At 32.3% G+C, this 27,599-nt stretch overlaps 1 protein-coding gene across 1 annotated transcript in view; it reads right to left on the bottom strand.

The window, feature by feature from the left end:
• The window catches only part of LOC145255664 (mitochondrial import inner membrane translocase subunit TIM50-like), a 130,779-nt gene that overhangs the window by 61,122 nt on the left and 42,058 nt on the right, over window positions 1-27,599 (bottom strand). The window contains exons 2-3 of the mRNA XM_080114221.1: window positions 23,829-24,447; window positions 7,526-7,557 (exon numbers count right to left, since the gene is read on the bottom strand). Of these exons, the coding sequence (XP_079970347.1) occupies window positions 7,526-7,557; window positions 23,829-24,279 (483 nt within the window). The 5' untranslated portion in view covers window positions 24,280-24,447. The remainder of the gene's footprint in view (window positions 1-7,525; window positions 7,558-23,828; window positions 24,448-27,599) is intronic.

Here is a 27,599-nt window from a genome sequence, read left to right on the forward strand (position 1 = left end):
TTGAAACCCCCAAATTCGAAGATATCTCTTTACAACCCTTCCTTTCCATAACCTATCATACTTTAATAAATCAGAGTCCATTCTCTGTAGGCTGTTTTTGAACCCACGACGGGTACTTTTGCTAGTATATATATATATATATATATAGATAGATAGATAGATAGATAGATAGATAGATAAATATATAGATATGAAACAAATGAACATATAATGGTGGAAGAAGCTATGCAGATCAACCTTTATTAATACAAAATGTGTGCATATTTTTTAATATTTATTTTTAAATGTTGTGTTCTTGCTTGCGTGGTCAGATGCGTAATCCATATTTTGAAGAAATCTTCATTCGTCAAATGTGTTAGACTTTCAAAACGTGCATATCTATGGTCCCCGTCTCACCAAACATTCACGAGAAACACTCGTTTGACTGTAACCACTATCAATAATTCCCCCCACTCTTTATCTGTGCCTAAACCTAAATGTAGATTCCATGAACAAAGCTTCTTTCTTAGATCTTTTTTTTTTTTTTTTTTTTTTTTACATAGGCATCACCACATTATCAAGGCCAAGAGGCCACTCAAGGATAAGGGTTAAAGAGTGTACAGTAGAAATTGGACATTATAGTAATCATTAGTAATGAAAATTTGGTAAAGTTGATAACTTATATGGAACGGCTCATCAAGAACTTATTTACGTTAGACTTGAGGACAACCATATTGTAGTCAGCCGGAAAGCAGGAAAACGGAAGACAATTTCACAGGCGTGCAGTTCTAAGAAAAAAGCTTTGTTCATGGAATCTACGTTTAGGTTTAGGCACAGATAAAGAGTGGGGGGAATTATTGATAGTGTTTACAGCTAGACGAGTGTTTCTTGTGAAAGTTTGGCGAGGGGGGACCATAGATTGAAGCTCATTCGAACACTTTCCATGAAAATAACGATACATCAGAGACAAACTCGCAACATCTCTTCTGTGAGATAAAGGTTGCAAGGAAGAGAAAAGGACATCTCCTACGAGGCTACGAAGTCTATTTTGAACTCTATCAAGGCAGGCCAAGTCCTTTCTAACAGCTCCTGCCCAGATGTGGCAACAGTATTCCATCCTTGGACGTACCTGGCTCTTATATAGATAGAGAATAGCATCAGCAGTGAGATATCTACCACACCTGTGGAACTGTCTTGCGTTTACCTGCTTTCCAGTTGCCCTACAATATGGCTGTCTTCAAGTCCAATGTAAACAAGTTCTTGATGAGCCGTTCCCCTTAATTAATCCAATTTACCAAATTTACACTTCTAACGATTACAATGATATTGCCCTTTTGACCAATGTACACTCTTTAACCCTTATCCTCGAGTGGCCTCTGGGCCTTGATAAGTGGCGATTTCTTTGTTAAAAAAAAAAAAAAAAAAAAAAAAAAAAATCATGGCTATCCTAAAAAGTTAGCAAATTTTCAGAAATTGAAAATTAATTTTATTTGTTTTAAAATGTATTATATTATTAAAACTTAATACAGGGATTTTTCCTTATGCTCAACGACTTATTATTTATTTCATTTTTAATATATTTTATCTTTCATATATTTATAACTAAATTGTCATTTGTTTAAGTCTTTTAGGTATCTCCAATGCTCGCCACAGTTTTAACCCCCCCCCCTAGATGTAACATGATGTAATTGTAATTTAATATTATCATCCTAACTTTTTTTACCATTTAATAGAAAAAGCTCCGAATAAACTGCTAATGTTTTTTAACATTTTTTACAGCATACAAAAATAATAAAAATGCGAGACAAAAAACGTGTTTACATTATCAACGCTTTAAAACAATGTTCCTATGTAATGATGTTTGTTAAGCCGTTCACACACCCATGTTTTAAAAATCTAGCAAAAATCAAATAATCATATTTTCCTGAAATTTTCGATATTCAATCATTATTAAATAAACTTACATATTAAAAGTAGGTTTCGATAAATATATTAGCGGAAATATATTTTTTTTAGGTGTTCTACCCCTCCTATATTTCATGGTCCGAAAACTAAGCAAAATAAATGTGGGTTGATAAAAGTTTCAACATTTTTTTTAAAGCTGAAAAGATCAAATAATTAAAAAAATAGTAATTTATATATATATATATATATATATATATATATACACATAATCCTGTTATTTATTTCACTTACCTCAAAGCTGTAAATAAAATTGGACATAAACTCAATATGTTAAAAAATAAAACACAAAGAAAAACACTTTCTGGATAATTTTTTTCTCAGCAATATAATTATTCGAATTACAACAACAAAAAAAAAAAAAAATACAATTCTAAAAAATAATTATTTTTAAAAAGCTTTAAATGATATTAAATTCAAATATTATGCGATATGAAGTTTAAATGGATTTTTTTAATAACAGGTTTCCAATAATAAAAAAATATATTCATATAAAAGTAGGCACCGCCAAAAATGGCCGCAAAATCAAGTTGTTGTTGTTTTTTAAAACTAAATTACATTTATTAAAATCCATTATTTCTGAGTAACTTTTTTTTTCCAGAAAGATAAAACCCTGAATTTTATCATATAGGAAACAGAATAATGTAAAACTTTTTCTACTATTTTTAATTCAATTTTAAATGTTAAATTTTCCCAAAAAGTTAACAATTGACATTTTTTGTCTTGCACAAAAAAACGTATTTAAATATTTAAAAAAAAAGGTTTTTGAAATAATTTATTTATTTATTTATTGTCTAACTAAGATTTAGGATGATTTTCTAAGAGAATATGCAAAAATATTATAATATAAGTACCTGAATTTCAAATAATTCCACTTATTCATATAGGTAACCAGATATTTCGCGTCGCCGTAGAGTTCAGATCGACTCTGTTTACGTTTTCGTTTGATAATAAGAAAACTATGGAAGACCAAACAAGCCAAAAAAAACTTATTTTTCAGTGACGAAAATTTCAATGTATTATTAAGCTGAGGCTGGCCAGTACCAGATGGGTGACCATTTGTATGAGTTTGGTTTTTAATGTGTATGTGTGTGGGGGTCAGGCTCCCCAAAATGGGGGGGGGGGGGCAATTTAAAGCAGAATAAAAAAAAATTATTTCAGCGCGTTTGGTCCACCGTAGTCGAAAGGCGGCAAACGTTTTCAAACGGGATCGAAAAAAATGATGCTATTTTTAACACAAAGGGCACAATATTTATCGAATTTTGTTTTTTGTATCGATTATTCAAAGCATGCCCTGTTTAATAATGGTCATGTATTATTCGGCTCGCTAAAAAAAAATTGTTAATTTATTTATCAAAAATTTTAAAATGGCTTTTTTCGTATAAATATTAAAAAAAATTTTTTTTTGTTTTGCTTAACTTAAATTAATTATTTTACTTAACATATTCACCGAATTTCACACTTCAAAACTCAAAAGCGGGATAATTAAACACAATCGAAGTTCTGATATTCAGACGTCAAAATAAGGTATGCAAACAATTTTTTTTTTTTTTTTTTTTTGAATCTATAATTCTGTCCCTTACAACAACACAATATGTTTTGTTCAGTTTCAGATGATTATTTTAAGCATATTTGTTCCCACTTCAAAACAAGGGGGGTTTTGTAAGCTAAAAAATATATATATATAAATATCGTTTATGAAAAATAAGTACACTGTTATAAAGTTCATTCTTCTCCTAACAATCGCTGAAAATTTCGTATTGATCGGATAATTACCTGATTTTTGGTAGATTTTTAAAAAGACGGTCCGTCAAAAAGTACTGACCTGCCCCCCCAGTTTTGGCCTTGCCTATATAAAAGAATATAAGACTATTGAGATAATAAAAATTGTAAATCCAAAATCAACCTTAAAAGAATTCGTTTTGATTTTATTTAAATTGATAGAGGGTGGTTACTGGTTCTTATGTTTGGCGCTTTTTTTCAAAAATGTACGGAGGCTTGTAAGGAACATTATTTTTAAATACATGTGTCAACAGAAGACGTTAAACTTAATTTTATTAACTCTAATCTGTGTAGTTCGTTAATAAAAATGTATTTGTTTTACAAAAGTTTTATATTATTTTTTATCTATAGCAAAAAACAAAACAAAAAAAAAACGTAACTCCATTAATAATTATAACGCGAACGCTTATCCATAAAAACCAACAAACACACGAAATGATGACGTCACTATTAAAATGTGTACTATTGACGTTTTACACATCGCCGTGGAGGTACCTAAAGTTTTTAATATATTTTCAGCGATCTTATTAAAACGGGTTATGTTTAAAAACGCAACTATTAAAGGGAGACAAATTTGTCAAATGGTTAAAGGGAGATAATTTATGTCATAATTCAAAAATCTTTCAATAAATAAACATTTGTTTATTAAATTAAATTCGATATTTCGATTCATAACAGACTCTAAGGACTCTTTATCAGGAAATATAGTCTGCATGTTTGTTTTTTTTGTATTTTTTAATCACCACTTATCAAGACCCAAAGGCCACTCGAGGATAAGGGTTAATGGATGTAAGATGGTAGTGTAGTATTATTAACGATTACTAATCGTTAATGGTGTAAATTGGAGAGAATTTGATTCTTTATGAGGACGGCTCAACAAGAACTTGTTTACATTGGATATGAAAGCTACAATGTTTTATTCAACCAGGAAGCAGGCCAGCGGAACAGTGTTCCACAGGCGGGCAATTCTGGGAGAAAAAAGTTTTGTTCATGGAATCTGCGTTTAGATTTAGGCAGCGAGAGAGTGTGAGAAATCGTATATAGTGGTTGTAGCTAGTAGAGTATTTACGTCCTAGTAAACGTGCACACGCCCACATGCATATACATACACACATCAGCAATGCCCATCAACCATAAAGCACTTTAGATAATTACAAATTTCAAGGTGGTTCCATTAAAATAGTCAAAAACCAAAACACTTTTGTTCAGAAATGAATATCTTTTCACATAAATAATCTACATGATATATTTGAAGAGTTTTTAGGAAAGTAATGATAAAAATGTTAACGCTATGAAACAGCCATTTAGCATTAGTTTTTTTTAATCCCTGAGATGATTAAACGAATGGCACGTGTTTCCTTTTCAGATTAAATATGTTTTTAACTCTTTTTCAAAGTGTTTTTTTAACATGTTTTATTAACTGTTTGCTCCTATATATATATATATATATATATATATATATATATATATATATATATATAGGCAGCAAATCATTTATGCATGTCTGATTAAACACAACCGAGTTTGTCTTTTTTTTCCAATTAATAATAATTGGAATCCCTTTTCTCAATGTATTCGTAAACTCTAGCAACCCTACTAAATACGTAACCTCAACATACAAAAAAACCTAACAATGCAATCCTCTTAAATTACAATAGTGAATGCCCACAGAAATACAAAACTGCCCTTATAAAAGAAAAAAAACAAAACCCGATTCACATACAATATAGTGTCAACCCGACAAATATTTTACAAAAGAACATAAAAACCCTAATAAACAATCATTTCCCTAACAAAACCGTAGACCAACACAAAGCTAAACTATCCATAAAAAGAAAAAAAAAAAAACCAACAAAAACGACACCATCAAGGTATACTATAAAAACCAACTACACATTAACTACAAAATAGATGAAGAAAATGACAAACCTAATTAAAAGGCAGACCAAACTCATTGAACATAACAAAAAGAGAAAACTAATACTATGCTAAATTTAAAACTTCCAATCTAATTAAAAACGATAATAATACTAACACCACACTAAACCAAACTAATGTAGCATATGCATTTACCTGCACCTTCTAAGAAGGTCTCTGAACCCACTTTAAAAGTTCATATAATGCATACATCGGCCACACCACAACAACACTCCCAACGATTAACCTACCACTCAGCAGATAATAGCAACTAAAGTCTACAATCATCCAAACTAAGAAATATTTTAACTAACAAGACTAAAATTAGACATCTTAACAACTGCACATGACGTAAATTACTCGAAGCTATACTAATTAAAAAACTAATGAATAAATTAAATAAAACTTATTAATCGAATTGCGTTTAATATTGGGACAAATACACTAACCGTATTCGAAATTAAGAAAATCAAAATTAAAAATAATTCACCCCTACCCACCTTACATCTATCTAATTAGAATTAACTATAAATACACCCAAGCCTCGATAAAGAACAACAACCACTCCTGAGGATGATTGGAAGTACCGATGGAAATTGCAAGAGAATATGGTTGAACAACAACCACTGGACGCCATACTATATAACCTACCAGCAAAAAGAAGACTGCTTGGCAAATAGAAAAGATTACCAGCAAAACTGGAAAAAAGATGAACTCATATATATATATATATATATATATATATATAGACTTGTTTGTAATATACGGAGTTTTACTGGGTTTGTATAATTCAGTAAATTTTCATATACTAATAAGTTTTAAGCCAATGAGAGATGACTTAAAAAGTAAGCTACAAAATTATATTTCATAATTGAGCATTAATATACTATTAATTATGTGAAAAAGAAATATAGAAATCTAATTTGGGAATTCAATAAATGTTATTATTTAATGATTTTAAATGGCTATGGGTTTTTGTGGAAACTTCTTATGACAGGTTTTTAAATAAGGATACGAAAATTAGGTGATATATTAATATTTGAATGGGTTTTTGACGGAGGATGCCTCCAGGGTAAATGATTTTGCATGCTTCATTTCCGTTAAGGGAATTTTCTTTAAACAATGTTCTATTGTCAAGAGTTTTTTTATTTAAGAGGTCTGAAGAAATGCTGGTTATGTGAATATTTTCAAACGGCATAATGCTTGAAATTGTCTGACTGGTATTGAAACAATTGTAACTTAAAATGAAATACACTTTCTGTTGCTATCAATTCATTTTTTGAAGTCTTGGTTTTGTTAATACAGTATATATATATATACACACACACACACATTCATTTTTGTTGTCCATTGTAATTATTTAAAATAATTTTGTTTCATATTTTTAGAGGGATTTGCGGTTTGCTATTCTAAATAAATACTACCAATTTCCTTAACCACAGCATTGGAATCATTGGGCCACTTGACCTCATCCCAAACACCTTACAAAAAAAAAAAAAAAAAAAAAATATATATAATAGATTGTTGTTGGTTGGTTGTTTTTGTTTTACGGCATATCAACCCTTTTCAGGTTATTTTATGCCGAATCCAACGATTTTGAAGAACAATTTTTTAATAGAATATATTTGTTGTTTTCAAGTCGGTTTCTATTTAACCCATAGTTGGGACCCTAACAGGTACTACCACTCCGGGTCAGAGTGGACCTGGGAGCAATGGCAATTAAAGGGTGGCTCCACACTCCCCAAAGCCCGCAAGCTGGGGCCTCACCACTGGATATAGTTTAAGGTCATATCCAGGACCTCATATAATAGATTAGAATCAACCAACATTACTAAGTAGTAAAAAATATAAAGTTGCAAATAAAGGCAGAAAAAAATGTACTGACCTCATTACCTTCGGGGTCAATGGCTGGGGCACCTGTCAAAGAAAAAAAGGTATATTTCTTAATAATAATATATATATATTAGTCCTCGCGCAAAAGAACAGGACACAAAATATTTTAAATAATAATAGAATAACAAAGACTTTAGCTGGCAAGGACTACTATTGACCGTAACCAATTGTACAGTCCTTTTGAAATTTTTATCTCTATTTTTCTCGTTATGTACTGAATATTTGTTAATGAAACCTACATGAAATATTTTTCTTATTAAATTTTAAAGATTTTCTATTCTGAAAGAAGTTTAAAAAAATTTAATCTAAAAAAGTTATTTTAAAGTTTTTGTTAAAAAAAAATTCAGACTTTCTCATTCAGACCTGTATTACAAAAAGGGTGTGTGTGCAAAAAAATGAGTTGTGGTGTGAGGAGAAATATAAACTGGAACAGGAAGAATATTCAGACCTGTAATAATACAAAAAGGGGGTTGCAAAAATGAGTTGTGGTGTGAGGAGAAATACAAGCTGAAATAGAGAGAAGGAGAGTTTTAAAATATAATCTAAAAAAGAGAAGATACAAGTTAGAAAAGTATTCCATCCAAGGCATGAAAATTGTTAAATGTTGAATCAAAAAAATTACCTTGGATTTATTTTATGTAATGTACATTTTGTTGCAATTTAAAAACATTATCTTTCATCTAGCAATTAATGATATAGATATAAAATTTTCAATGATTTTTTTTTAAATTCAATTTAAATTAAATTTTTATACCTTACTTTTATAAATTTTACAAAGTGCACTTTGAAGATAAATAAATTTCAAATTGAATCTTGTACCTTTATTTTTAAAGCCTATAGTAAAAACATTGTTTAACAATTTTCATTCCTTTGATGAAATGCTTTTCTAACTTGTATATCTCATTGCCAGAACTCTGATATGATTATACATGTTGCTCATTAGGATTTGAGGAAGCCACAGCTACAAAGAGTTTTAGGTGATCAATGAGGCACAACTTAGTGTCGCACATGCTTCAGATATCAACCTGGGAATTTCTAGGACTTTGATAAAAATTAATGAAATGGGGGGAAAAAAGGGAATAGGAAAAAAATGCGAATAGGAAAAAATAATGGAATAGGGAGAATAAATAATGGAATAGGGAGAAAAAATAATGGAATAGGGAGAAAAAAATAATGGAATAGGGAGAAAAAATAATGGAATAGGGAGAAAAAATAATGGAATAGGGAGAAAAAAATAATGGAATAGGGAGAAAAAAATAATGGAATAGGGAGAATAAATAATGGAATAGGGAGAATAAATAATGGAATAGGGAGAATAAATAATGGAATAGGGAGAATAAATAATGGAATAGGGAGAATAAATAATGGAATAGGGAGAATAAATAATGGAATAGGGAGAATAAATAATGGAATAGGGAGAATAAATAATGGAATAGGGAGAAAAAATAATGGAATAGGGAGAAAAAATAATGGAATAGGGAGAAAAAATAATGGAATAGGGAGAAAAAATAATGGAATAGGGAGAAAAAATAATGGAATAGGGAGAAAAAAATAATGGAATAGGGAGAAAAAAATAATGGAATAGGGAGAAAAAAATAATGGAATAGGGAGAAAAAAATAATGGAATAGGGAGAAAAAATAATGGAATAGGGAGAAAAAATAATGGAATAGGGAGAAAAAATAATGGAATAGGGAGAAAAAAATAATGGAATAGGGAGAAAAAAATAATGGAATAGGGAGAAAAAAATAATGGAATAGGGAGAAAAAAATAATGGAATAGGGAGAATAAATAATGGAATAGGGAGAATAAATAATGGAATAGGGAGAATAAATAATGGAATAGGGAGAATAAATAATGGAATAGGGAGAATAAATAATGGAATAGGGAGAATAAATAATGGAATAGGGAGAATAAATAATGGAATAGGGAGAATAAATAATGGAATAGGGAGAATAAATAATGGAATAGGGAGAATAAATAATGGAATAGGGAGAATAAATAATGGAATAGGAGAAAAAGAGAAAAGTCAATCATTTGCACATAGCACAAATGTCAATAATTAAGGTAAAATATGAAAGGATACAAAAAAATAAAGAAAAGTTAAAAATGTTTGTTTAGAACATTTTCACCTTTTCAATTGAAATATTTTCAAAAGGTCAAAATAAAAAAAAAAAGAAACCAAGGTCAAATAACCGTAAACGACTCACAAAGGTCAAGGTTTTCTGGAAGGAAGTAACTTCAATCAGCAACTAAGCTAGAAGGTCGAGGGGCGGGGTGGTAGTCAGCAGGAAAATGAAACCAATTTTATAACTATTACACCATTCTCTTTTTCTTTATAATACAGGTATATATATATATATATATATATACTCGGGTTTTTTTTTATATTCAAAAGTAATGGACTAATGAATTCAACGAGGTTGTTAGATAGTGCTCAATAAAAAGAGCTGATAATACTTGTTTATTGTTATATAAACATGCTCACATCCCGCTGCTACAAATAGCCACTTGTTTCAATCAAACAACAGATATCATCAGGCAACCTGATGATATCTGTTGTTTGATTGAAACAAGTGGCTATTTGTAGCAGCGGGATGTGAGCATGTTTATATAACAATAAACAAGTATATATATATATATATATATATATATATATATATATATATATATATATATAAGAGAGAGAGACTAGCAAGAAAAGTGAAACTAAAATTTTAAATAAACATTTGGAGTTTTTCATAAAAACAAAAACTTTCACTTATATTCATTGACTAGCAGGGCTACCCGGCATTGCTCGAGACCGTATAAAACAATGAGAAAAATGAAGTTGGTTTTGAACATATGTTATTCTTCGGATAGAGGAATTTTTGATGTCTAAGTATTATTTGTAATCTCAAGCAAAAAAAAAAAAAAAAAAAAAAAAAAAAAAAAAAAGGAAAGTTTGTGTTAAATTGTTAGATGAAAATACAGAATAAAATTAAAAGTACACGCCTCTCTCCATATAAAGAATAGCTTTCTAAATGTTATTTCAGCACTGTCGATCGCTTCTGTGGTGCCGGTCTTCAAGAATTCTGGTGAAAGAACTGACCCATTAAATTATCGCCCCATTATCGTCCTCCCGCTTTTCGTCAAAATATTTGAGTCCTTAATTAATCAAGCCCTCGTCCAACACCTAACAGCTGCTAAACTCCTGACTGACAAACAATATAGATTTAGGCAAGCCCGTTCCACAGCAGATATCTTAACTGTAGTCTCTGAACGTATACACCGTTCACTAGACAAAACGAGGTGGGGGGTGGGGGTAAAGCGGTAGCCCTCAATATATCTAAGACTTTTGACAGGGCATGGTACGATGGTCTTCTAAGTAAAATTAGATCATATGGTACCACTGGAAGAATACATAATGTAATTAAATCCTTCTTAAGTAACAGAAAAATCAAAGTTGTCCTCGACGGTCATACATCTAAACAATATGATATAAATGCGGGAGTGCCTCAGGGGTCTATCCTTAGACCTTTATTATTCCTGATATTCATAAGTGACCTCCCTGATAAAATTTTCAGAGATGGGTATATTTGCTGATGACACTACTCTCTATAACAGGCACGAGGGGAAAACAAACGAACACAGATCTAATGAAATGGCAGAAACACTAGAGAATGACCTCCAATCTGTAGTGGAATGGGGACAAAAAATGGATGGTCATATTCAATGCTGCCAAGACTAGTCCTGTTTCCTTCAATAATTACAAGAAACCTTCTCTAACACCAATAGCAATGGCCAAGAACACATTAACTGAAAGTACTTCCTTTAAACTCCTCGGCCTAACGTTTACAGGGAGCATGAACTGGAATAGATACATTGAGAGCATTGCCAAGGCTGCTGCAAAGAAGGTGGGCTCTCTCTACTGTGCTAGAAAACTACTTATGCCTCAAAAGTATCCTGTACCTCTATAAGGCCACCATTCGCTCATTATGGAGTACTGTTGTCACATTTGGGATGGTGCATCTGCTGCTTGTCTCTCACTCCTGGACAGGGTTCAAAAGAGAGTCGCCAATCTGATAGGTCCTGAACTATCATCTAGGCTCCAGCCTCTGTCCCATCGACAAAATGTTGCATCCCTCTGCCTGTTCTACAAGTACTTTAATGGTGAATGCTCTGAGGAAGTACAAGCACTTGTACCTTCTTGACGTGACTACCCCCGACAAGCAACTAAGTCCCACCCCTTTACAGTAGAGATCCCTAGGTGCAAGAAAGCTTTTTACTCCAATAGTTTCTTCCCCAGAACTGCAAGACTTTGGAACTCCCTTCCGGGATTCTGCTTTTCCAACTGTACTGACATGCAGAAGTTCGAAGTGCAATGTGAACAAATATCTTGCTACTCATTTCCTTTCATAATGACCCTGCAACTTATGTCCCCGATAGAAGCCCCCTACTTCAAAGTGGCACTGTGCCTTGTTTGGGGTGAAAAATTAATTAAAAGAAATCAGTTTTTGTTTATTAAATTGTTACAGTACACAATAGCTAAAACAAACACTTAGCATTACTTTATCAATGTATGTGATTTTTAGAATGTGACAAACACTCAGAATTACTTGATCAATGTTGATCCAAGTTTTGTAATGTGAAAAATAAACACTCAGCATTACTATATCAATGTACATCATTTTTAGAATGTGACAAAAACTCAACCTTACTAAGCATTATTCGGAATTGAATGATGATCAACCGTTTAGATAAGACAGACCATCGGTACCGTCAGCTTAAAACTCGATAATAGGGAACCGTTTTATTTCCAAATATCAAGCTCTCTGAAGCCACTCTATCTAATCTGTATACTGACAGATCGCTCAAATCAAAACTTCTGAAAATAAAAATATAAATACTACGCTCTTATATCCATAAAAAATTTCAAGTAGAATCATGCCTTGTCTGGAGCGATTTTCATAAAAAATTCAAGTGCCTTTATTATGCCTTGTCTGGAGTGACTTTCCATCAAAATTTCAAGTGGCTTCATGCCTTGTCTGTAGTGATTTCCATCAAAATTTTCAAGTGGCTTCATGCATTGTCTGGAGCGATTTCTTTAGAACATTTAAAGTGGCTTCATGCTTTGTCTCACTGTGTGTGTGTGTATATATATATTATATATATATATATATATATATTAGAGAGAGAGAGACTAGCAGGTAAAGTGAAACTAAAATTTTAAATAAACATTTTATAAGTTTCTCATAAAAACAAGACAAAAACTTTCACTTTTATTTATTGATAAACATCAACATTTTGGTATTGAGAAAGAACGAGACAGACCCGGCAAGAGAGAGAGGGAAACTCACATTACATATCCATCATCATATTTCTCTCCATACAAAATTTATTCAAATTACGAGACGTTCAAATGTATTATATATGCAACTAGCAGGGGTACCCTGCGTTGCCCGGGTGTGAAAAAGGTGATGTAGTAAGGATATTGAAAAAGAAAAAAAGAAAACAAAAATAGAAAAAGAAAAAAAAACAAAACAAAAAAGAAAAAAAAACAAAACAAAAAAGAAAAAAAAGAAAAAAAAGAAAAGAAAAAAAAAGAAAAGAAAAAAAATAGAAAAGAAAAAAAAAGAAAAAAAATAGAAAAGAAAAAAAAAAGAAAAATAGAAAAGAAAAAAAAAAGAAAAATAGAAAAGAAAAAAAAAGAAAAGAAGAAAAAAAAAAGAAAAGAAAAAAAAGAAAAAAAGAAAAAAAGAAAAGAAAAAGAAAAAAAAGAAAAAAAAAAAAAAGAAAAAGAAAAAAAAGAAAAAAAAGAAAAAAAGAGAAAAGAAAAGAGACAAGAAAAAAAGAGACAAGAAAAAAAGAGACAAGAAAAAAAGAGACAAGAAAAAAAGACAAGAAAAAAAGAGACAAGAAAAAAAGAGACAAGAAAAAAAGAGACAAGAAAAAAAGAGACAAGAAAAAAAGAGACAAGAAAAAAAGAGACAAAAAAAAAAGAGACAAGAAAAAAAGAGACAAGAAAAAAAGAGACAAGAAAAAAAGAGACAAGAAAAAAAGAGACAAGAAAAAAAGAGACAAGAAAAAAAGAGACAAGAAAAAAGAGAAAAGAAAAAAGAGAAAAGAAAAAAGAGAAAAGAAAAAAGAGAAAAAAGAGAAAAAAGAGAAAAAAGAGAAAAGGAAGAGAGAAAAAAGAGAAAAGGAAGAGAGAAAAAAGAGAAAAGGAAGAGAGAAAAAAGAGAAAAGAAAAAAGAGAAAAGAGAAAAGAAAAAAGAGAAAAGAAAAAAGAGAAAAGAAAAAAGAGAAAATAAAAAAGAGAAAATAAAAAAGAGAAAATAAAAAAGAGAAAATAAAAAAAGAGAAAATAAAAAAAGAGAAAATAAAAAAAGAGAAAATAAAAAGAGAAAATAGAAAAAAAGAAAGAAAAAAAGAAAGAAAAAAAGAAAGAAAAAAAGAAAGAAAAAAAGAAAGAAAAAAAGAAAGAAAAAAAGAAAGAAAAAAAGAAAGAAAAAAAGAAAGAAAAAAAGAAAGAAAAAAAGAAAGAAAAAAAGAAAGAAAAAGAGAAAAGAAAAAAAAGAGAAAAGAAAAAAAAGAGAAAAGAAAAAAAAGAGAAAAGAAAAGAGAAAAGAAAAAAAATAAAAGAGAAAAGATAAAAGAAAGATAAAAGAGAAAAGAAAGATAAAAGAAAGATAAAAGAAAGATAAAAGAAAGATAAAAGAAAGATAAAAGAAAGATAAAAAGATAAAAGATAAAAGAAAGATAAAAGAAAGAGAAAAGAAAAAAGAAAAAAGAAAGAAAAGAAAAAAAGCGTCGAAAAGAAAAAAAGCGTCGAAAAGAAAAAAAGCGTCGAAAAGAAAAGAAAAAAAGAAAAGAAAAAAAGAAAAGAAAAAAAGAAAGGAAAGAAAAAAGAAAGGAAAGAAAAAAGAAAGGAAAGAAAAAAGAAAGGAAAGAAAAAAGAAAGAAAAGAAAAAAGAAAGAAAAGAAAAAAGAAAGAAAAGAAAAAAGAAAGAAAAGAAAAAAGAAAGAAAAGAAAAAAGAAAGAAAAGAAAAAAGAAAGAAAAGAAAAAAAGAAAGAAAAGAAAAAAGAAAGAAAAGAAAAAAGAAAGAAAAGAAAAAAGAAAGAAAAGAAAAAAAGAAAGAAAAGAAGAAAGAAAAGAAGAAAGAAAAGGGAAAAAGAAAAAAAGCGTCGAAAAGAAAAAAAAGAAAAAAAAAGCGTCGAATTTAACACCTTACACAGCCTAATATCACAAGTGCATTTGCAAAGTTTTATTACCACACAAGCTGAAAGGCTCAACATAAAATCAAACGATAGTTCTTTGATATGACAGGATCGCGTTTGAAATGAATATTTCTGTTTAGAACATTCTTAGCGTGCAAACTTTTCAGTGCTTACACAAAGAGAAGGACAAATCGATTTCTTTTAAATGTCCTTAAAACAATATTAATTGCCATGTCGAAAATAGTAATATATCCAAAAATTACAAAATTTCATAGAGCAAAAAGTTATTTATAGTTAAAAGTAATTTTTATGGAAAATCGGGGAAAATTTGCATTTTTAGTGAATGTTTTAGAATAGACAGAAGATTACAGAAAAAGGGGACATAACTCGGAAAGTATATTTTAGATTACATCATAATGACTTCAAACATGTTTAGCCGATATTGAAAGACTTTTTTTTTCTTTTACTAAAACACAATAGCAGTAGTTCTACTCAATTTTTTCTTTTTTTCATTTTCATTTTCTTCCTTTAGAGATTGTAATGCTGGGTATGGGGCAGCCAAACCAGCTGCCAACATTGCTCTGCTCTTTATTGAAACCAACCGAGAGCTCTTTTTAGTATCCTCGCTGTTCCCTTAAGTGCAATTATCTGGATCTCTTTTGCACTTGGTTCACCAGGAATGTTAGGTAGGACCAGGTTCTTCTTCATAAGCCCTGTGGCACCTATAATAACTGGTATGATTGATATCTCCCTAAGATTCCAGTTTCTTTTCATATCATACATGAGACCTTGATGTTTGGTCTGTTTCTCTCTTTCAGCTCTATTCAGACCTCCATCATTAGGGACACTCACTTCAACCAAGGTTGCAACTCTCTCTGACTTATTCCATATAACTATGTCAGGTTTTACAGCAGCATTTTCAAGGTAGGTGGCTGTAGGGATTACATGGTCGTAATGTATGGTATACAAGTCATTTCTAACTCTTCTTTCAGGTTGAGATTCCCAGAACTTGCTGCTACATTTAATGGCGTCCAACATGTTTAGCCGATATCGAAAGACGTTTTCTTTCTTCCTTTTACTAAAAACACAATAGCAGTAGTTCTACTCAGTTTTTTTTTTACCCACCTTCACCCTGAACAAGGCATATCGCCACTTTGATGCAAGGTGGTACTAATTGAGACCATGCCTATGAAAGATTAACAAGATGTTGGTTTACATTACATTTAAACTTCTGCATATCAGAACAGTTAGGGAAGCAGGTAGCAGAAAGGGAATTCCAAAGTCTAGCTGTTCTAGCGAAGAAGCTATTAGAGCAGAAAGCTTTCTAGCATTTAGAGACCTCAACAGTGAAGGGGTGTGATTTTGTTGCTAAGCAGGTTTGTCTAGGATATATATACATTGATGGGGCACAAGTGCAACAAGTTCATCGGAGCACATTCCATTAAAACATTGTAAAACAGGATTAGGGATGCAACATTGCGGGGATGGGACAAGGGTTGGCGCCTAGTTGACAAATTGAGACCTATTAGATTGAAAAACCTTTTTGGATCCTATCCAAGAGAGAGAGACTAGTGGTAGATGCACCATCTCAGTTGGGCCAAAGGTGGCCTAGTAGAAGCATAGGATACTCTCGAGTAGTTTTCTAGCACGATAGAGGGATCCCAGTTCTTTGCAGCAGCCTTTGCAATGTCCTCAATGTATTTGTTCCAGTTCATTTTTCCTGTGAATGTTAAATCGAAGTGTTTGAAGGAAGAATTCTCAGGTAGGGAGTTATTTGTCATGGAAATTGGTGATTGGAGAGGTTCCTTGTAATTGTTAAAAGAGAACAGCTTAGTCTTGCATTAAATGTTACCATCCATTAACGTTCTCATTCCACTACTGTCTGGAGGTTACTTTCTAAGGATTTTGCCATTGTCTTAGACTTGTGTACATTCGTTCTTCCCTCATGCATGTTATAGAAGATTGTATCATCAGCAAATATACCCATCTCAGACACAATATTATCAGGGAGGTGTGGTTTATGAATATCAGGAATAATAGTGGTTCAGGGATCAACCCCTGAGCCACTTCTGCATTAACGTTATGCTGCTTGGATGAATGTCCATCCATAACAACCTGAATGGTCCTATTGTCTAAGAAGGATCTAATTGTATTTAGTATTCGTTTAGTTATACCATTTGATTTACTTTTCATTAGCAGCCCTTCGTGCCAGACTTTTAGATGCACCATCCCAGTTGGGCGAAAGGTGGCCTGGTAGAGGCATAGGATACTCTCAGGTGCAAGTAGTTTTCTAGCACCAGATATATCAAGGGCACAGCCTCGACTTCACCCACCGTATCCAGGGCACGGTATAGGTGTTCAGAGAGGACTTAAAATATCTGCAGTAGAACGACATTGCCGAAATCTGTACTGCTTATCAGAGAAAAGATTAGTTTTGTGAAGTGATGGACTAGTGCTTGCTTGATTAGCATCTCAAAGATTGTAGCAGATAGGGGGAGGAAACTGATAGGGTGATAATCGAGACATTCTGTCCTTTCACTAAAATTCTTGTACACTGGTACTACAGAGACCATCTTCCAGCTATTAGGGTGGCAAGATTCAGCCAGGCATTTGTTGTAGAGTTTGGAAAGTATGGGGGCTAGCTCAGCTGAGCATTTTTTAGTTAGTATAGCAGGGATGAGATCAGGCCCACATGCCTTGGAGGTGTCTAAATTTTTTTTATGAGATCGCAGACATGAGAAGGGGTGATTTTCACACGATCAATTGTGGCTTCTGTCTGCATGGGGAAATTTGTGAGGGGGTTGTTTGTTGGCTCTAGGGTGGAGTTGGAACTGAACTGCCCGACAAGCAGTTCCACCTTTTCAGTTGCCATGCATGCAACGTTCTGGTTGTTGCTCAGTGGAGGAATTACTGATTGCCCATTATTCACTACACTATTATAGATTTTTCGGTTGTCTTTTGCGATTCTATGCGTTTCCTTGGTTATTTCAGCATACCTTCTTTTCGCAGTGGCTATTTCTCTCTTACAATGATTTCTAGCATCCATAAATTTTTGCCTATTTATATTCGACTTATAACGTACAAACGGGTGGAGCGTAGGCTGTCTTTGTGCAACTGCGATTTCACAATCTAATGAACCAGGGAGGGGGGTGAATGGGGCTTGCTATAATACTCCTGTGCAGGGACATGTGCTTCAATGCTCACTTTGCACCATTCAGTTGTCTCCTTGGCACACTGTTCAGCAGGAAGAGAGAAGATATCTGTTCATGCGACATCTCGAATGTGTTCTGATGGGCTTCCCAGTCAGCCCTTTTGTAGTACCTTGTCATTTTGAGCAATGGCTCCTCCTATTGGGGTTGGGTTTTTAAGTGTAATGTTAACTGATACCAGTAGGTGGTCTGTATTTCCAAGTGGACTGTGGACATTAGTTACACAATCCTCAGGTATTGTGGTAAGGAATAGGTCTAGAAATGAAGCTTGTTGGTGGTCATGATCTGCGAGGCGGGTTGGGAACATGACTGTGTGAGGGAATGGGTTATGTAGGGAAATTATAAGTAAAGTGTCCAGCTGTATCTGTGTAACTAAGCCAATTTTTATGGTGGATATTAAAGTAACTAAACATGTATTTGAGCATTACCATTTACGGAGATATCTATTATCTATCTAATATCTTACTAAGACGATATCTATCAAATATCTTACTAAGACGATATCTATCAAATATCTTACTAAGACGATATCTATCAAATATCTTACTAAGACGATATCTATCAAATATCTTACTAAGACGATATCTATCAAATATCTTACTAAGACGATATCTATCAAATATCTTACTAAGACGATATCTATCAAATATCTTACTAAGACGATATCTATCAAATATCTTACTAAGACGATATCTATCAAATATCTTACTAAGACGATATCTATCAAATATCTTACTAAGACGATATCTATCAAATATCTTACTAAGACGATATCTATCAAATATCTTACTAAGACGATATCTATCAAATATCTTACTAAGACGATATCTATCAAATATCTTACTAAGACGATATCTATCAAATATCTTACTAAGACGATATCTATCAAATATCTTACTAAGACGATATCTATCAAATATCTTACTAAGACGATATCTATCAAATATCTTACTAAGACGATATCTATCAAATATCTTACTAAGACGATATCTATCAAATATCTTACTAAGACGATATCTATCAAATATCTTACTAAGACGATATCTATCAAATATCTTACTAAGACGATATCTATCAAATATCTTACTAAGACGATATCTATCAAATATCTTACTAAGACGATATCTATCAAATATCTTACTAAGACGATATCTATCAAATATCTTACTAAGACGATATCTATCAAATATCTTACTAAGACGATATCTATCAAATATCTTACTAAGACGATATCTATCAAATATCTTACTAAGACGATATCTATCAAATATCTTACTAAGACGATATCTATCAAATATCTTACTAAGACGATATCTATCAAATATCTTACTAAGACGATATCTATCAAATATCTTACTAAGACGATATCTATCAAATATCTTACTAAGACGATATCTATCAAATATCTTACTAAGACGATATCTATCAAATATCTTACTAAGACGATATCTATCAAATATCTTACTATCTAAGATGATATCTATCAAATATCTTACTATCTAAGACGATATCTATCAAATATCTTACTATCTAAGACGATATCTATCAAATATCTTACTATCTAAGACGATATCTATCAAATATCTTACTATCTAAGACGATATCTATCAAATATCTTACTATCTAAGACGATATCTATCAAATATCTTACTATCTAAGACGATATCTATCAAATATCTTACTATCTAAGACGATATCTATCAAATATCTTACTATCTAAGACGATATCTATCAAATATCTTACTATCTAAGACGATATCTATCAAATATCTTACTATCTAAGACGATATCTATCAAATATCTTACTATCTAAGACGATATCTATTATCTTACTATCTAACCCTAACCTGATGGTGCATCTACACTATCAGAGACATGATCAATTAAAAGTAGTCTTCACTTGAACGAGAACGGTCCAGAAAATATAAGTAATCAACGCAGTGATGAAATCAAAAAACAAAGGCCTGATCATTCGATTCCAGATCCTGCTCTCTAGTTAAGGGGAAAATGCTTCGAATATAGACTCTAAGCCCATACATATATCGGGTTTGTATTACTGTACACATAGATTCGAAAAAGTTGTCAAAAAACAAATATATAACAAATAAATATTATCAAAGGCAAGATAAGTTACTTTTCTACCAAACTGGGTCCATTTTTTTTTGTTTTTATTCAATGTAACATGTTCATTCAGCTCGAAAAACATGCAGTGTTTACCGATGTATTGGAAAATTCAAAATGGCGCCCGACACTCTCTTTAACATGGTAAGTTTGGGAAAAGGTGTTATAAATAATAAACTAGACAAAATACTATTAAAAAAAAACACCGAATATATGTCAACTTATACCACGGTAACATATAATGAGCGAATTTCTAACAGTATTTTGTCTAGTTTATTATTTATAACATTTTTTCCTGAACTTACCGTGTTAAAGAGAGTGTTGGGCGACATTTTGAATTTTCCAATACATCGCTAAACACTGTATGCTTTTCGAGCTGAATAAGCATGTTACATTGAATAAAAACACGAAAAATATATCCAGTTTGGTAGAAAAGTAACTTATCTTGCCTTTGATAACATTTATTTGTTATATATTTGTTTTTTGACAACTTTTTCGAATCTATGTGTACAGTAATACAAACCCCATATATCTATCAGAGTCCCTACGGCAGAGAAGGAAGTATCCTGTCATGTTAGAATAGTTAGAGGGGATTATCATGTTAAAGTAGTTAAAATAGATGTAGGTTCGTTTCATTTAATGCTAAGATTTACATACTTTTTGTTGGATATATTACTATTTTTGACATAATTCAGTAAGTAATATTGTTTTGCTTAAAAAGGACGTAAAAAAAAAGAAAAGAAATTGATCTGTTGCCTCTCTTTGTACAAGCATCGACTTTTCAAACTAACACTTGACCTTATGTCAAACCTCCTGCAGTGGAGGTAAAGAAAATAAGAGTCTTCTGTTTAAATTGGTAAATCAAAAACCGGGTTTGTTTTACAATCCACAAAGTTACGAAAAACATGGCCAAAAAACAAATGCATAACAAATAAATGCCATCAAAGGCAAGATAAGTTACTTTTCTACCTAGCTGAATAAGTTTTTCTGCAATTTTATTTACTTTAAAACGTTTATTTGGTCCGAAAAACATATAGTGTCGGGTGTTAGGTGGAAACAAGAAAAATGGAAGCGAATTGACAGCTAAATATTTGAAGTTTTGATAATGACTTAAAAATTATACAAAATACTGTTAGAAACTCACCCAATATATTTTACTGCGACATTTTGTGTAATTTATTTTTAAGTCACTGACTTTTGTTTTACGGCATATCAACCCTTTTCGGGTTATTTAATGCCAAATCCAAAGATTTTGAAGAAAAATTTTTTTAATAGAATGTATTTGTTGTTTTCAAGTCGGTTTCTATTTAACCCATAGTTGGGACCCTAACAGGTACTACCACTCCGGGTCAGAGTGGACCTGGGAGCAATGGTAATTTAAGGGTGGCTCCATACTCCCCAAACCCACAAGCTGGGGCTTCACCACTGGATATAGTTTAAGGTCATATCCAGGACCCCCATTGAGGGACTTTTACCCTCTGCAGGGGGGCAGTCGGCGTATTCTAATGCCCCACCGACAGGGCCCCCAAAGGGTAGAAGAATGACTTATCTTGCCTTTCATAACATTTATTTGTTATATACATTTGTTTTCTTGACCACTTTTTTGTGCCTGTGGATTGTAAAACAAACCCCGGCGGACCTGAGAGTGCCAATCCCCTAAAAATGCCTGTTTTTCACTTTTTTTTTTTCTGACGATTATCATAGATTAGAGACTTAAATATCACATTATCCACCCACCCCAAAAAATATTTAATGACTTTTAAGAAGGGGGAGGTCACTTTCTCATAACATTTTCATCACGTGACACGTCGGTAAAGAAACGGACAGTAAGTCAGGTAGCAATGAATTAGAACGTTATAACGAGAAAGTGAACCCCCTTCTTAGGAGTCATTAATTTTTTTTTTTTTTTTTTTCCATAATTTTTTCTGCTAATATAATAATTGTTGGTAAAAAAAATTTTTAAAAGGTGTACAACAAGCATTTAGGGAGGGGGGTCACTCTCGTACAGGTCCGCCCAATTTGGAAACGTGGGTGTCATTTTTCAGTAATTTGAAAAAAATTTGAATTTTTTTTTAAATCCTAAGCAACGTTTATAGCTTGGTTCAAATTCCGTGGAAGCATTGACAACCTTCCCAGGCATTACCTCAATCTTCCAGGGTAGCGGGGAAGGAATTACTTCAACTTTGAGGCCGACTTGACTCCATGTTTGCTAAACATCGATTTAACGTCTGTCAAATACAACTTATTATAAATGATTGTTTTTAATCGATTTCCTTTATTAAAAACATGGTTGTGACTAAAAGGCGATTAAAATAGGATTTAACCTTTTATGCGATCGATAAAAATGAAAAAATACGAAAAATTAATTTTTTTTTTACAGAATTTGAACAGATTTTTTTTTAAAACCTTAAGTTTTAGTTCCAGTTCACTTAAAGTCGCTATGGTTCAAATTCTGTAGAAGCACCTTTCTAATGGAGTTAACAGCTTTTTATTTAATAAACTTATGGGCATTTTAGGAGAATGCGAACCGAGCTATTTTTTTTTTTTTTTTTTTTTAGATAGGACTTTAAAAAGTCAATTTTTAAGGTATTTTTGTTTATTAAATTGTTAAGTGAAAGTACAGAATAGTTACAAAACGCCCTTTCCGCCTCATATCAGAAATATTTTTCCATTTCTGCACGGTCCGTATTCTGAATAAATATTAACTTCAGTAAGAAAAGGCGAAAATATAGCTAAAAAGAAACAATACATGGTGCTTATGCACTTTTGTTACCGCGCTATTTTTAAATAGTTTTTCCAGGTTAAATTCAAGTTTCACAATATAGTTTTTCAATGAATTTTTACATTCGGTCCACCTCCACAATTTTTAACGTCGGGAGGTTGGAGGTGTTAATTCAGAAAGTCGTTCTTAACATTTTTACAAAAAAATTGTGGGGGCGGGCCGATTGTAAAAATTTACCCTTTTTTTCTTTTATTTTATTAATTGTTATGTGAAAGCACAGAATAGTTACAAAATACCCTCCCCTCCCCATGTTAAGAATGGCTTTCAAAATAACATTTCAGCACGCCCGCTTAATTATATTAGGACGTGCATGAAAAAAAAAAAAAAAAAAGCATTAACAATATTTATTAAAATAAAACGCAGTCGTGCAGTTTAACATCCCATGACAAATCTAGAAAGCCATTCTTAACAGATAGGGAGGTGAGGTGAGCTCTGTTAACTCTTCCCTTGCGCGGGCAGAACTCTTAAAATAAAAATTTGCTTGGCGATTCTAAACTGCAGTAGTGCTAAAAAAAAAAAAAAAAAAAAAAAATTATAGACGATTACAATAAATAAAATAAAATTAGGGTGCTTATCCAATTATTGTGCCGCCCTATTTTTTAAAATAATATTTTCAAGTTTTACGATATCTTTTTTTTATTTCATTTATTTAATTGTTAGGTGAAAGTACAGGATAGTTACAAAACACCCTCGCCATGTTAAGAACGGATTTCTAAATAACGTTATTATTTCAGCATGAGTGCCCAAATTATTTGTATATTATAAGGGGGAACATATTCTGTATGCGACAAAAAATAAAAACAATGACCCCAAAAAAACGAGGTTAGGGGTCATTTATTTTTGTTCTATTTTTTTTTTTTTTTTACAACCGTTTTTATACAAATGAATAGTTTGTTTTTAGGTTATATAATTTTAACCAGACGTTAATATATCAATAATATAACACGAATTATATAATAATTTTGAGGCTTTTTAAAAACTTACCCCAAATATTAATCAACACGCCAGTCGTGACAGTGGCCCAGCCTCCAAGGAGAAGGAGACCGAGTTTCCACGCATTTCTTCCGGACCATTTCGTATCTTTCGTTTTCGTCTGGTCACCCCCGGTCGACTCGTCACCACTCTGTCCATCGTCAGTGGCCGGAGAGGCAACAGCCGCTTGTTTCATCTTTGAGCTTAGAATTCCGCTGGTCAGCGATCCGAGGTCGCTATCGTTACGAGCGACTTTTTTTCCGAGGTCCGACGACCCCCCTTCTTTCGCCGTGCTGTACGGACGGCCCGTCTGTACGTACAAAGTCCGAAATCCCATCGAGGGGACCAAGATCTTCCTGCCCGTCCACACCCACCGGGTGTTGGCGGTCAGGCGGCGGAGCAGTTGAGGACAACACGAGTTCATCCTTCGTGAAAGACACATGCACCTTGTGAAGGCCGCCATGTTTTTTCTCTTTGGTCTCGACCGGGGAAATGGATTATGGGTAATTATCTCCCTTTAATATTCTCGAGTTTGTTGCACGTTTTCGCTCTCCTTGTTTCACATTCACTTTTGAGTTCTAGAATTCAACCTAAAGTCGACAGATCGAGTTTTTTTTTTTAACGATGTTATCTAAAAAAAAAAAAAAAAATGTTACGTACTTAAATGCCATGCCGAAAATAGTAATATATCCCAAAATGACGAAAACTCATCGAGTAGGAAGCGATTTATCATTTATAAGAGTAATTTTTACGGAAAATTGGGTAAAGTTGCATTTTTCTTAGGCGTTATAAAGTACCTATTTACTATGCCTCCCCACGGGACAGAGTTAGACGCCAGGGTCGTTTTTTAACGCGGAGAAAAGGCACAAAAAGAAAAATGGTCTCAGTCATTGAGAGAGAACAAGAAATTGAGTTGCAGCATCTGAAGAACAGATACTACACTTTGAGATATTAAATCCTTTATTCAGGCCAAAAATTTACATGAACAAAAAACTTAGGCACAAGGCCAACTCCAAAGGCGTTGGTCATCCTTGTCACTCCAGAACTAAACAAAAGTTTCTCTTAGCTAATATCTTCTTTCACCACAATACCACATTCACCCTTTCGTACTTGGGGACGTCCTACTTAGCACCCAATTGTTTAAAACATTTTTATTGACGTATAAAAACAAAAAAGAACAATAAAGGTAATACAATAATTCATTTTTGTCGAGGGCGGGGAAAGAAAAAATACAAAAGGACCCTCCCAACCGGACTAGTTGATAGACCGCCCGTTCAACTTCATTTTATAAAGAAACCTGAGCTCCTGCGCAACAGCCTCTAAGTGGGGGTGCCCGCTAGATGGGACGAAATGGAGAAAAGAAAATTTTGTGGGTGAGGATTGGGGGTTGGGGGGTAGTAACCGATTTCTTTCTCTCCAAGAGGGGTGAAATTTAGAGGGAGGCGTGAAAAACAAAATTGCAGTTAAGAGGGGATGGGGATCTTGAAGGCTTCCTAGTCCGGGAAGGATGAAGTACTCACTCGGCTAGCTAAGAGGCTAAAGATTAAGTTACACTTGACGGAACTGCGTGTTCCACACCTAGGCAGGGAACACGTATTCAAATTTGGCTCTTTTTTGTACACACTACACTTTGATCTTGGCTCGAAGGCCAAATACAGGCAGTAAGAAACAGGAAATATAACTCAGAATGAATATTTTAGATCACTTGTTCATGGTATTGTCTATAGCGATGGACTTCATTTTGCTAAAAACACAATAGCGATGAATTTTCGTAATTTTTGGTTTTGTTTTGTTTGGTTTGGTTGGGTTGTTTTTTTGTTTTATGGCATATCAACCCTTTTTCAGGTTATTTAATGCCGAATCCAAAGATTTTGAAGAAAAATATTTTAATGGAATATATTTGTCATTTTCAAGTCGGTTTCTATTCAACCCATAGTTGGACCCTAACAAGTACTACCACTCCATGTCAGAGTGGACCTGAAAGCAATGGCAATTAAAGGGTGGCTCCACACTCCCCAAAGCCCACAATCTGGAATCTCACCACTGGATATAGTTTAAGGTCATATCCAGGACCCGTAATTTTTGGATATATTACTATTTTCGACATGACAATTAAGTAAGTAATGTTGTTTTTGCTTAAAACAACTGATTTGTCGACTCTATCTTAATAAGAACCGACAAATTCTTATAATATATGTACCCGTAACAGAACGAAAATGTCATATTCCAAAAACCACATAAATTGATGATTCTAGTAGCTTTTTTCTTTTAACTAAGAAAATCCAATTTTAGGTGCTTGTTAAGGTAAAATCTACAGATCAATTAAAAAATCTACGGATCAATTAAAAAATCTACGGATCAATTAAAAAATCTACGGATCAATTAAAAAAAATCTACAGATCAATTAAAAGAATCTACGGATCAATTAAAAAAATCTACAGATAAATTAAAAAATCTACGGATCAATTAAAAAAAATCTACAGATCAATTAAAAAAATCTACGGATCAATTAAAAAAATCTAAGGATCAATTAAAAAATCTACGGATCAATTTAAAAAAATCTATGGATCAATAAAAAAATCTATGGATCAATTAAAAAAATCTACGGATCAATTAAAAAAATCTGCGGATCAATTAAAAAAATCTACGGATCAATTTAAAAAATCTACGGATCAATGAAAAAAAATCTACGGATCAATGAAAAAAATCTACGGATCAATAAAAAAAAATCTACGGCTCAATGAAAAAAAATCTACGGATCAATGAAAAAGAATCTACAGATCAATTAAAAAAATGTTGTTTTTGCTTAACGCAACAGAACTTACTTAATTGTCATGTCGAAAATAGTAATATATTCAAAAGTTACGAAAATCCATCGAGTAGAAAATTATTTATAGTTAAAAATGATTTTTATGGAAAATTGGGGGGGGGGTGATGACATTTCCCTATATGTGAACACCTTAAAGATTGCGAATACAGGGCACATACTTATCTCTCTCTTCGCTACTTTAATGGCGACGTATTGTTTTAGCCTATAACAATAGACGTTTTTTTTTTTTTTTTTTTTTTACTAAAAAACAAAATAGCAGTTGTTCGACTTGATGAATTTTTGTAATTTTTGGATGTATTACTATTTTCGACATGACAAGTAAGTACTGTCGTTTTTGGCTTAAAACGACATATTTTAAAAAATCGATCTGCCGACTCTATCTTAACAAGCACTGAATTTGTATTTTCTTTATATATACTAGCAGGTTACCCAGCATTGCCTGGTTGTAAAATACGCGTAAATATTAAGTTTTAATTAATGCAGAATTGTCATCATAAACATATATACCGTAGGTATTAAATATAACGTTAAGTTCCTTTTAAAAAATGAAGTAAATAAAACGAAAAAAAAAACCCCCCAAAAAACGAGACATGTGCCTGCAAGTATTTTGTTTTTTCTTAACAGTTCATTCTTGTATAGTCCTGGATATGACCTTAAACTATCTCCGATGATGAGGCCCCAGCTTGCATGCTTTGCGGAGTGTGGAGCCACCCCTTAATTGCTATTGCTCCCAGGTCCACTCTGACCCAGAGTGGTAGTACCTGTTAGGGTACCAACTATGGGTTAAATAGAAACTGACTTGAAAAAAAAACCTTTAATATATTCTATTAAAAACTTTTTCTTCTGAATCACTGGATTCTGCATTAAATAACCTGAAAAGGGTTGATATGCCGTAAAACAGAAAAAAACCAAACCAAACCAAACCAAACCACTTCTTGTAAGTTAAAAAAAAA

This window comes from Euprymna scolopes, chromosome 31 (assembly GCF_053919585.1).
Source record: "Euprymna scolopes isolate OS-2025 chromosome 31, ASM5391958v1, whole genome shotgun sequence".
Classification (NCBI taxonomy): domain Eukaryota; kingdom Metazoa; phylum Mollusca; class Cephalopoda; order Sepiida; family Sepiolidae; genus Euprymna; species Euprymna scolopes.